The sequence below is a fragment of the Grammomys surdaster genome, unplaced genomic scaffold, assembly GCF_004785775.1.
Source record: "Grammomys surdaster isolate TR1022 unplaced genomic scaffold, NIH_TR_1.0 168, whole genome shotgun sequence".
NCBI lineage: Eukaryota > Metazoa > Chordata > Mammalia > Rodentia > Muridae > Grammomys > Grammomys surdaster.
In genome coordinates, this window is record NW_021604616.1 from 9,491,999 (window position 1) to 9,505,671 (window position 13,673).

At 32.6% G+C, this 13,673-nt stretch overlaps 1 protein-coding gene across 1 annotated transcript in view; it reads left to right on the forward strand.

Moving 5' to 3' along the window:
* The first annotated feature begins 4,595 nt into the window (after window positions 1-4,595).
* Window positions 4,596-13,673, forward strand: part of LOC114620334 (vomeronasal type-2 receptor 116-like) — a 28,617-nt gene continuing 19,539 nt past the window's right edge. The window contains exon 1 of the mRNA XM_028766426.1: window positions 4,596-4,813. Within this exon, the coding sequence (XP_028622259.1) occupies window positions 4,596-4,813 (218 nt within the window). The remainder of the gene's footprint in view (window positions 4,814-13,673) is intronic.

Sequence of the window (13,673 nt, forward strand, 5' to 3'; positions counted from 1 at the left end):
TAGTATTTCAAAACAGCCTGGGGGCTGGAACTTCTGGACCTGACAAATATGACATGAGCTATTTGTTCCCCAACCATCATGGAGAGACTATTCTAGAGGGACCCTTGAAAAATTAATGCCTGATATAACAGACTGATGTCCCTAAACTTAACTACATATGACCCATTTGACAGGGGAAGAACAAATCTAATGAGTAGAAAAAGAAATTTTAAAGGTATGGAAAAATATTTTGGCAAACTATAAATGCTATAAAGGATCTGACACCAACGTTAAAATTAAAATTAGATGAAATTGGGATTGAAGGCCTAAATATTAGTTTAGATGTAATGATAATTTTAACTGAGCCTTGGGATTCAATTTGGACACCACAAAATTATTTATACTTTATCTGGGGATTGGTACATTGTCTCAGATAAAACAGAAACTAAATAGATTTAATATATTGAACCAAAAGCTTAGGTACTGAGATAAAAGTTATATGTGGCAGATATAGCCTTGGAATTATGTGGAAGAAATTTATTATAACAGTAGAAAACACAAACAAATGTTTCTGCAACTTCATGAAAAAGCCAGAAAATACAGTATGTTCTTGATAAAGATATAAAAATGTTATTAAAAAATAATTAAAGACTATCCATCATCAGGATATTGGATGTTGTTTTAGAAAAAAATACAAAGAGGAGACTATTAACTATTTAGAATGTAAGATAGGTCTACAGAAAAGTCAGTAACAGAAACTACAGTTTAGACAAGCTACAAACTGCTAATTATTACTGGGAGATATTAGATTTCCTTAATATTTTTCTTGTTCAAGTCTCAGTATATCTTAGTTATTAAAACTAAGCCTTAGCTCACCACTGAATTAAGTCCTCAAGAGGTATTTATGACTATCATTGGAATAACTTTACACTTTAAAACTGATAATGGCCTGGCTTATGTATACTGCAAAATGAAATATATTTTACATATTATAACTTAAAATGTACTATGGGTATTCTGTATAATCCTATAAATCAAAGAGTTGTGAAAAATCTAACTTATTCAAATAATGTACTAATAAAACTGAAGAGGGATATGCAGTCTCCTAGAGATGGATTACATAATGCTTTATTAACTTAAAAATTTTGAATGTCAGTAAATCAGTCTTAAAAATCTTAACAGACTTATGTGCCTAAACTTAACTACATATGACTCATTTGACAGGGAGAGAGCAACTCTAACGAGTATAAAAAGAGATTTCAAAGGTATGGAAAAATATTTTGGAAAGAAGAATGGCGGAGACCCAGAAGAGAGTAAAGCAGAGGAATATGTGAAATTTGATCCCGTTACATCAGAACAGCTCAAAGAGAGGTAAAAAATCTTTGAAAAATTACTACCTCTTCATGATTATGAAATTTGTGGTAACAATGGTATACATATAACAATGGTCAAAATTTTTTCCTGAACAACTCCAACTAGCTGTGGGATAAATAGAGGAGAAATAAATGTTTCTACAGTAGCTAATGAAGCTTTTTGACAACACCAGATTTCTTGATTTATTGTTGCGTGTCATCCATTCATAAAGCATAATTCATGATGTGAACCAATAGTACAGTTTCTTTATGTAGTCCAAAATTCCTTAAAAACATGGACAGGTGCTATTCATATGCTCATGCATAGAGTAGAGCCAACATTTGTTGTTTGGTGCACAACACAAATTTTATACTATATTAATACAAAAAACGTCTCTACAATGTGACTTTTAAAATTTTGTGGATTTAAAGAGCAAACCCACCTGACACAAATAAAGTTAATATCATCCTGAAAGATTTATCTTGAAGATGGTAAGTTCAACATCTCTTCCTGAGTCTTGCATGGTACAGGTGTTTCTTCCAAAACTACATACAAGACAGCTTCAAAGAGGCTAGCTTAGGCGTTACAGCCTCACAGAGTGCATCAGGTAGGCCTGCAGTTTCATAGTAACAGATGGTCCCAAAAAGCCTGTATATTGAGTGAAAAAGCCATCTTTCCCAAGACTTGGCAAACATCTCAATTTCCATTGGGTGTCTAAACATGTTGTTGCCACCAGACAACAGGAAGCTTTCTATAGAGAGCAATTCTCTCTTTTCCTTGAGAGATGGGGTGAATGGTTCCTATTGTTAGTTTTTGGTCATATAGAAAGGTTGGTCGTGAGTTCTTAATGGTAAGGGATGAAAGAAAAAAATATATTCAGATATCTGTTTCTCTCATTGCTCCTTTCTCTTCTGTCTAGTGTTATGGTATGAAATTGGAGAAAAATATGTGGTGAAAAGGAAAAAAAGGATAAAATATTGTATCTACTTTTAGAATAAGAAAGTGACAAAAGTCTGGAATATCTTATTGTTAAGGATTTTTAAAAGATGACCGAAAATGTAATGTTATAAACACTTAATTATATTAACAATAATTAATTTAAGATGTATGCCTTACTACATGTCTTTGCAAATTGATCATCACCAAGCTGTCAAATAATCTAGATAAGTAACAACATATGATTGTTGGTACCCCAAGAAATTTCTATTTCAAGGTCAGTGATTTATACAAAAGCCCCAGTCCATGAGAAGTTTGATGAAGGCGCCTCCTTACTAAAAATGGAATTAATCTCCTTATCTCTGGGAAGACAAACTCATGTCCTCTCCATTAATGTAGGATTGGTACCTATTGCCATGTGAAGGTTAATTCTGCTTACTAGGACTTCTCCATGATTTTCAGGCAGACAGTTTTGTCAAATTAGAATTATCCTATTTCTCTTAACCCATGGAAAGATTATGTAGGTGTCTTCATTATGTATATTCTCACAGTCTGTTAAGTGGTCTATCTCCTTATGGACTGTCCCTTAAACATTTGCTTTGGTAAGAAAAAAATAAAAGAAAAAGAGCTTTATTTTAAATTCCTTATTTTAAATTTCTAGACATATAAAAGCTACTATTATAAACTGTTAGTAATAATTAAGAAATTCATATTGGAAATCAGTAACCTTATAAATAATCAAATTCTTTAATGCATTCAGAACTACCATTGAAGTTATGCTCAGAATTGATGCATTTAACTAAATGAATAATCCTAACATTGTCTTTTCAGTGTGTATCCCAGCTTAATCTTAGGAAAATTAACAAGAAACAAGCAAATTTTTTCTATTTAAATGGACTTTACATAGATTGGTAGTTCTTACACACTTCAGAGATCTTCAGAATGGGACATTTAAAATATTTTAATTATAAAAAGCTATTTGCGATACAGTTAAATCAAGTTAAGGAAGTACTCTGAATCTTTTCATAAGAAGATGATGGGTTAAAATTAGTCTTTACTTTGTGCTTGCTACAAATGTGTCAAAATTTGTCACTGGGCTGTAACATGCCCTTTACATTGATGGATGACAGTAGAGGCCAAATTGCTGACAGGCAAGATACTTGATAGTCAGTTTTCTGAAGTCTCCTAGACAAGGTAGGATGCTCCTTCTAAGTTTCTGCTTCAATGTCAGGTCACTCAGAACTTCTGGGCATTAATGCCAAAGATGGATGTCCCTACTGCTATTGGTAAACTTTGGTTGACTGTCCAAGTATCTAGTAAATCTCTGTCATTCTATTTAACACAGAAGGTCCTTGGTTACCACATCTTGCTTACTCAGGTATAGTTTATCCCTCTCAGGTCTTTAATTGGTTTGAAAAATAGAAGAATGATAGACTTCATAAGTCCAGAGCTCAACATTTAACATTGAAGTTCTGATATTGTAATTATACTCACAAGCCCCAAATCTAAAGTTTCATTTGTTTGCCTTCTAAGAATAAACTTTTAATGCAATATTCATTGTGCTTGTAAGACACAAATCCTCCATAGGACTTAGGATTCAACAAAATAGAGTATAGAAGTACTATGATGAAAGTTGTTAAATAAAAATGAACTGGACATTGTAATAATAATTCTTACACTGACAGTTCTCATGTTTTCTTATTGTATAATGTTTATAGATATTAGAGATATAGTCCCTTTCTTGTACGAAAAGCAGGAAATGTTGGGATAAGTTACACCAATGAATATTGTATACAGTGCCTTGGAAATTGTTTCCCATAATTCATACTTGTTATTTTTCACAAAAAAAAAACCTCTGCAATGTATTAATTTTGAGTGATTTTTCCCTACAATGCTTTCTTTTTAGCCTTTTCCTTTTTCATTTACTTGGCTTGGTCTGATGTAACCTGTGAGGATGAGCTTAAATTGTTTTTCATATTAAAAGTTTCTTGTTTCATGTAGTTAGACAATTTATCCCTAGAGAAGATCCATGCTGAGTTCTTAAAGTTAGTAGTCTTTGTTGATGTCATAGTGCCTTTGGCTAGTAAAGAATGCAAAAAAAAACCATATTTCTGAACTTGTTTTTCACTTGAATAGAGGGTTCAGCAACACAGTCCAAGGGAAAGGATAGTTTCAGAATTCCCAATGGCTTTCTCAATCCAGTGGAATGATTAGTGTGACAGATTGAGTCATCAACATATTCAAAACATACATGGTTGCAAAAACATGAACCAAGAATATATATACTGGACACTGTTCTACAACAAGAAGACCAACGTACTAGTAGAATGTTCTCCTGGATTTTTATCTTCTGGCTCTTGCAAATTCCAAAATCTGTCTATGCTATTACCTTTAATATCAGTAGATGCTATTATATAATCACTGAAGAGTTTCACCATGAAGGAGATGTTGTGATTGGTGCATTTTTCCCTCTTCATACTTACTACACTGGGAAGAAACTGCCACATTCAACTATGCCGTACACATATTTAGACAATTACGTACAGTGAGTACAGTTATTTATTTTTTTGAGTTCAGAATTCTTCTGACTTAGGGGTTGTGGTCATTAAAATTTACTTATTATTTATTTTTTATTTTGGTAAATTTCCTCAGAACTTTTAATATGTTTTTAACAATTTTACTTTGGTTTTGAATTATATTCCTCACTCAGTGGGAAATGAAATGTTAACTTTAACTGTATTCATTTTAATGAATGATTGATCACTATAACCTCTTATTTTTCATCTTGTTATACCATAATATCTGAATAGTTTTCATTGTTATGATTTCAAAGAAGGATGATTTACTGTAAGTCTGATATTGTTCATAGCATTTTGGAAGTCCTGACTGTGCCTGTGATACTAGATGATGTTACTAAATGCAATAAGTTCTGAGTGTTTGTTGTGATGCTGGAGAGAAGAGGCCATGTGTGTTACATGCAGCTGATTCCACAGTTAGCAATGTCACTGTTAGAAGTTGTCAATATTTCTGTTCTCCTTAGATATTTTATTTATCTCATACTATATTATAATTGATTGATTTATAATTTAATTTTTATTCTCAGACAGTTTTGCTGTGTTTACCTGTTTACTCCATTGGTTTGCAGTATTTATTCTTGTTTTTATATGTGTCTAGCACGACATTGTGAGTATGTAAGTTTCATCTTGGTGCTGTTTCTTACCTTGAGTTATATAATTCAGGTTAGTGGATAATGTCAGACAAGTATTGATTAGTAAATATTCATGTATTTTTCTTAATAATGTAAATAAGATGATTTTATCCAAACCAGAACTTCCTTTCTCAAGAATAGTTTCTTATATCTGTATGGATATAGGCAGTATGGCATGGAAATAGAACAAATACACTTATATATACCTGTGAATACATTAAGAAATGTGATGGAAATCAAAAAGTAGAAAATGACAAAAAGATATAGATCAAAAATTTTAGAATCTCTAAAATTAAATTTGTCAAAATAACTGTTAAAAAAAAATCAAAGAATGTGTGATGGTAAATTATGCTCTGTGTGAAAATTCTCTGTGCTTGGTAAAAACATTTTAAGGATTTAAGACATTAAATCAAAGAGAGTGGAAGAAATAACTTTTTAGATATTAATTAACACTTAATGGTTTATTTCTTTGACAGATTTATTTTGAATTTCAAACATATTAATAATGGTTATATAAAATTTCTTATTTGGAGAAATTATATCATGGTGTTTCTAATTTTTTAGGGAATCAAATTTTGACTCGAAGGAAAAATTATTTTCTCACATGCATAATAAATGGGATAACTTTGATTGTTGGGTGGGCCTCTTTTACTTCATTATAATTAAAGGTCCTCATAAATCCAATTTTCTGGTGCCATCTCCTCTCAGCAGTTCAGGTAACAACATGTTTCTCTTTATTTTGTACAGCACTAAGTTCTTTCACAGCAAACACTCTTCTTCCAGATATGTGAGCAATTAATTTGGTTTAGTCATTATAAATAACTATCTGATTGCTGTGGAAAACTTTGAGCTTGCATAAAATTCCGAATGTATAATCTAAATTAATGACAATATTCAGTCTCTTTTATTATAATGTATTAAGAGTTTTTGTTGTATAGAGTATTCCTTATGAGTATGGAATAATTTTAAGAGAATTGTGGCATATTTTATAATCATGTTCATGGTAAAGTATTTTCAACCTTGTTATCACATCCATTATTTGCATGGGTGTACATACTTTTGATGTAGACCACATTTTCTGGTGAAGGTAAAAATGTTCAAACAAATGTTCTCATCCTGCACTGTGTGTGCTAACATCAAGATTAGGTACCCAGGTCCACAATAAAACTTCTGAAATCCATAAGTTGTATTATTGGCCAATGTGTTCAATCCTTTGACTGACTTATCTTGAACCTTTCCAAGTCAAGTTGCATATTTTTTCTAGGGATTTATGAGGGTGATATATTTTCCTTCTCATCAAGTAAAATATGGATTTGGACATACATGTCAAAATTAATTTCATCAAATATTAATTTCATCAAATATTTTGTTGCTTGTAGCTTGTTAAAATTTATGTATCCCAGGAATTTAATTCTAAGCAATTTTCTTTTTAATAGACTTTATTATTTTACTGAAGCTAGGCACCATTGTGAGCAATTTTACATATTAAACAACAAGCCAATTTTCTAGAACATTTCTCATATAGGTAATGCCTTCTGGATCCTTTCTATCACGTTTTCCTTCATGATTATTACCAATGACTATGGCTCCATTCCTAACTATATTGTGATGCTTCATTGGCTTTCAGTACAAAAGTATTGACCGAATCTTGAATGCAAACAGAACTCCTTCATGGCCTTATTATCATAATTTTTATTAATTACAACAGCTTTTCCTTGGTGTCTACCCTGTTGTAACCACTGGCCTTTACTTATCCCATTTGCACTTTTCATTGGCAGTAAGTTCTTGTTTGCGAGATTTATTTTTCTCTGTGTATATTCTAAGAAAAAAAAACAATCTGTACAGTTATATTTTATCAGATTTAAAAATACGAAGAAAAGCAGCTCATAGCATATAGTGAACTCTTTTTGGCATAAGTTTGTTTGGCAATTTCTCACGGTGTTAATGGCTGAGCCCCTTTTTGTCAACACTGTAAGGATTATTTTACCATAGAGCATGTGCTTTAAAAAACTGGTGTGTAAAAGAGAATGATCAAATCTCTTTTATTGAAGTTGCCTCTGATTATTGTTCTGTGACTGTTGATTTTGAGTATCTCTGCTCTATTAGTAGTGATAACTATTTAATTACTCACATGTAAGTATTTCTCAAAAAGCATGTGTATCTTTAAATGTTTATATGTATTTATTTGAATATAAATTTATACATGAGAATGTGACATTGATCTTAATTCTCAAATTAAACTTCCTATTATCAATTCTTTTCTTTTGTATTATATTATTTCATCTACACCTTTATTGTCTGCTTTCCTTTAAAGTTAATGTTTTCTAATTTTTATTATTTTTGTTTGTGATATCAAAGAACTTTATTAATCATTCAAATAAATAATGAGTTAATTACTAAACACATGCATGCATTCACAAAATAGCATTATAATTAATATCAAAGATATAGTAAGTAGGTATCATACACAATTTTTCTGTATCCAGGCTTCCAGGCTGTTGTTTATTGTGCTTTTTATATTTCAACACCTATATTGCTTGTTATCATACTAATATTATTATGACTACCTATTTTTTTCTTCTTGTGTGTGTTTGTGACTGTGTTTATGTATGAATATATGAACTTTTCATGTTTGTACCCATTGAGTCCAGTACTTTTATTGGATCCTCAAGATATGGATGTTTGTGATTTTCCTAATATTATTTCTGGGAATGGAACTTGAATGCTGTGGAAAAAATGACCCCGTAAATTGCTCGACAAGTCCTCCTTACTACCACAAAAATTATCCTTGACAAGCTTAAAAATTATAATATATTTACACTTATTAGTAACTCAGTGTATTGATCATATTCCCTAAAGCCCCGACCTAGTCTATTACCCACCCTCTCTGCCCATATCTTTTATGCACAAATTTAGGTTATGTCAGGAGCCTTCACAGTACAAGCTAATAACAAGCAGATGATCTTTCTGAAATGACTATGCTTTAGATTATATTTATGACAAATCTCTAATTGTCGAGGTCTAGGAATAACTCATTTTATGAACAAGTCTTGCTATTAATATTCTTTTTCTGTTATTGTTAAACATATAGAACAATCACTAGGTATTCGCCAACCCTTTTTGAGTAGACGCCTGCAGATCAAGGAAGATGAACTGTCTTGTAGTGATGCTATGTAAGCAAATATGTGACTTCTTATTTCTTAATAATGATCCTATAGAAATAATAAAGCTATATTTTTGTTTATTTAGCTTTTTTTAGTGTGACCAAAATTTGGTCCTTTTCTGAAAGTCAAAGCTGCCTTGAGAACTCTGCCAGTCTCTCATGTGTCACCAGTTAATTTCTTCTAGATAGTAACCAGAATTTTGCCTCCTCTGATCACATTCAAATAAGTTGTACAATTAAGCAAAAGTAATAAAAATGGAACTGCAAGTTACTACAGGTCTTACGACAGAGTATAAAATATTGAATGAGTTTATCTATGCAAAACATCATTAATAACTTATAGTTTTTAACTTGCAATGAACCTGTGTCACTATGACAGGTAATGAATGTTTAGCCAGATAATTACTCCTAATGGACATTCATATAAACATTCACTGTTGTAAACTTATATTTCAATTTATGCTTTCATTTTATGTGTGAACCTGTGATGAACTTTTTAACACGTGATCATCATGTATCCTGAAAGATGGATAAGTGCTGAGGACAAAGAGAAGAGTCAGAGGAACTGGACCGAGGAGAATATTTTTGGACAGAACACCTCGTAGACAAAGAGAATCTAGGAAAAGTTTTCCCTTGCCCTGCTTAGGATCTTTCTGGTTTTCCAACTTTCCATGGATAGCTTTCATTGGAAACATTTTACAACTTAGAAATAAAATCTATAATCACTTTGGAAAGTGTCCCTTTCTCTTGAGACCTTCAACTAGCAGACTGAAAGCTAGACTTGTGAAATTCCTACTGAGATAGATCAAAAGCCACATTACTTAATCCCTAATTGCAAGGCTACAGATGTCAATGTTCTAAACTCGAAGCTTCTTGCCCTCAGAAAGAGCTAGAAAGTTTTTAGCACTTTAAAAATTTATCACCAGCATTTCAGTATAGGTAGAAAGCTAGAATACTCTGAGAACCGAAACTCTGTGACTTTAAAGCCACACTAGAGTCCTGCTCTGTGCCCTATTTCAACTCCCTCCAAGCCAAGAAGCTCCCAGCATCTAAATTTGAGCCCGGGAACAGGGATTTTTCCTGGAATCTGGAAGAGTTCACAGGGATAGAACTCTCAACTGATTCTTCCAAAAGCCTCTTGGCCATGGAGTGTATGATTATGGAGGATGAGACATAGAAGTTGATATTGCATACTGCCATCAGCAGAGGCTGATATTGAGTAACATCAGTACCTGGATTATGCTGGGATCTGTCAGCTCTGGGTTGAATTGCTTACTGCCATCAGGCAGTTATTCTTTCACTTCTGTTGGGAGCTATCATCACCAACCTTAGATCAGGAGCCATCAGCTCTGGGTAGTGTGCATTTGTGTGTATATCTCAAGATGAGAAAATTTAAATCTATTGACAGAAAGTTCTTTACTGATGTTATAAAGCATACTCTTTTTAAAAGGGAATTAAGGCTCTCACTAGTAAGCTGATTGACTTTCTTCAGTTTGTACAAATGGTTAGTCCTTGTATTCCAGGAAGGGGAATGTTAGATATGGATACATGGGTGAAAACAGAGTTAGATATTAAAAACTGGTTTACAGAGAATGGAAGATTAGGCATGCCCTTTACATCCTTTCGTATTTGGACTGTGCTCAGGAAGTAGTTGGCAGATGACAAAAAAAAAAAAAAGCCATATGTGCTAAGGAGGCATTAGATTCTTCTCCTTGTGAGGGAACTCCCTTACTACTGTCTGTATCAGGATTTAAGAACAATGTTTATTCCTTGACATAAAATCTGAGAAAAGTAGCTCAGGAAAGGGTAGTGATAAATCAAAGGAAGAAAAATCAATCTCAAAGGAAGAAAGTGACTCAGGAAAGTAAGTAACAAAATATGAATAGGTATCCTACTCTGCAGCATTTAAATATAAGTAATGTCAGATGATACCCTGAAAAAAAAAAAGAAACCAAACTGGCCTTTTGGATCTGCTGCTGGTGTACTCCCAACTCAGCACCAGGGTAAATAATTAGGTTGTTTTCCAGTGATTATGAAGAATAACAAATAGGATAAGAATACCTTATAAGAACTCTTGCCATTTAAATTGCATATGAGACTTCATGATAAAATTGAAATAGCCAGTGCCTGCCTAACTAAAGATGAATTTTTACTATGTCTGAATATATATAAGAACTTGGCTCAAAAAGGGTTATCTAAGATGTCTGAAAGAAAAGAGAAGAGTGAAGGTGTTAACATATGAAATGTTTATAGGTATGGGGAATGGTTTGAAAGAACAACTCAATGAAAAATGAAAAGGGAAATTCTAATAAAAATAACAACTTGAGCTCTACAAGCATGGAGATGCTTGTGTAATAGAGATACAAATACCTAAAGGCTTGTTAATGTAATACAGAAACCAGAAAAATGTTTTAGGGACTCTGTTGCTCAGCTAATAGAGGCTCTGAAGGAAAAGATGTTGTTTTAAATCTGGCCTTTGTGAATGCTGCACTCATTTGTCAATCTTTTCTGAAGACAATTGAAAAATCTGGAAATTAATTTTAAGCATGTGCTGAGGTTGTTACTTCATATTTTCAAGGTGAACCCATTACAAAAAACTCACAAGGTCAGAAGACTAGCCTAAATATTTCTAAGGTTTCATTTTTCTGTGCACTGTTCCTTCAAACTATTTCCCCATATCCATAAACATTTCATATGCTAACCCTTTCCTTCTTCTCTATTCTTTCAAGCATCATAGATAACACTTACTTTGGTATTTTTATTGGCTATTTTATTAATTTGCAATTCAGATTTTATCTTCTTTTTCTATCACCCCATTAAACCCCTATACCATCCCCCATACTCGATTTTACTTTTATACCATTTTAATTTCATCAAGCATTAAGGTTAGTTCTAGGCTGACGATCTAGTCATACAATAGATAAAAATAGTCAAGGAACAATCTACACAGCACCAATAGTCAAAGAACATATAAGGCAGTAAACAGTGTTCCATGATCTCTCCCATGAACACTATTTCTAAGGGCTTATCAGGATGACAAAAATATCTGAGCCTACATTCCTGTCCTATCTCAAAGTCATTTTCATGTCTGAAGCTTACTTCTTTCTTCTAGCCTAAGATTTAGATAAGTGTCTGAAATTACTTCTTTGTTCTAGCCTAGGATTTAGATTCCTGCTTGAAATTACTTCTTTGTTCTAGCCTAATGTCAGATTCCTTCCAAGCAGCCCATTTCCTTGCCTTTTACAAGGTCATTTTCTTGCCAGGCAGCCCAAAAAGCTCTCCACATCTCCCGATCTTCTATTGCATAAATAAGACTGAGTCTATCTTAGGTAATTCTGACAACCATGCCTTTTTTTTTAACCTATTTTGGAATATGCATTATGAAAAACAGTGCTCTTCTGTGTAAGGTTGGTATGGCTTTCTGCAGAATCTTACCAGTCCTTGGTTTTCCAGCCTATAAAATTAATAACACTGCCTCAGGGTATATTTTCTGTTTCAAGTCATTTACTTCAGTTGCCAACAAGTTGATGTTGTTAAAGACAACCTTTAACAAGAGAGACAGGAATAAATGTATTCTCAGGATGAAAAGGACTAGCATGATCAAGCTATATATCCCATTCTTGAAGCTTGACAAAAATGGAAATACTGACCTCAAGCCATGGATAATTTTATCAGTATTATCTGCAGCATCAAAGCTCAGGAGAGCAGCACTGTTTAGATTCATAATCTCACTATGCAAAGTTAAAACATCCAGAGAGGTTTTAGAATTATGCCAATTACCCTACAAGCATCTTTTAACATTTTTCTAATTATAATGACTATCATTGTAAATTTTAAAAATAACACAACTCTTCTGGTATTTTGCATTACACTGGAGGTGGCTCCTTAATCCTAAACTCTGAACCTCCTTTTGATAATTTGAATAGGATAAAGAGCATCAATCCATTGTTCCAAACACCTATAAAAATCTTTTTGTATACTCAACACATTAATAACAGTTTTTGCTAAATGATTAAGAAAAGTAATTTTCTTAACTTCTGTACCAAAGCAATTTCAAAATTAGAGGTGCTAGCAATTAATGTAATTACAACTGTCATATCAACAATGATCAATCACTCTACCCCAAGCTTGGATAACACTTATTGAGTCAAGTTATTATATATATACAGACACAGTAAAAATTCATCCTTTCAAGTATAGAAAATATTTAATAAATCAGTCTTGGTTCACAAAATTATTCAAGTAATAAGCATGGACATATAAGCAAACATTGTCCGAATAAGGCAGGAGGTACTATAAATTTTAATGCTCCTGACCCCACTCAGAGAAGAAATCCAACCAGCTGTCCTCCTTGTCTGAAAGGGTACCAGTGGCTTAAGAGTGCTAAACTAGCTTTTACAAAAATGGCACTACCTTCTCTTATCCTAAAGTAATCATCCCAAATAATGCAGCAATCTTATTAAACCAGGAAACTGTGTAAGGAACCAACCTCAGGCTTCTCAAATAGAGGTAATTAAACAACCTACGGCAACCAATCCATGTTTTTGATGTAGAATTATCCAACAGCTGCAGCAGGCAACCACTGGCAGTACAGAACAGAACCTCCACAAAATTATTTACTCATGAATCCTTCTCAAACAGGTTACCTTAATTATTAAGATTTTAAAGTGATTTTCCTCACACAGGAAATCTTTACATAACAAATAGAGCTAATGACAATTCTTACTGTCTTTTAAGTACTAACAAGCCCCTTTTATAAAAATCTGTGTCACTGATTTATAGTTATTTTACAATTTTAGCCTTGATTATTAAAATTACAAATCTTGGTTCAATTTTGAAATTACTTTTTCTCTATTGGACATGTTCAAGTTGATTCTATGCTTTCTGGTCCTATAAATGAAAGTAAGGATAAATTTAATTCATTGAAAATAAATTGTTGCTTTTATAGGAAGATAAATTAGCAAAATCTTACAATATCATCAAATCAGCTCTGCATTTAGAGAACCAATTCTTTTTTTTATGTCAAAACTTATA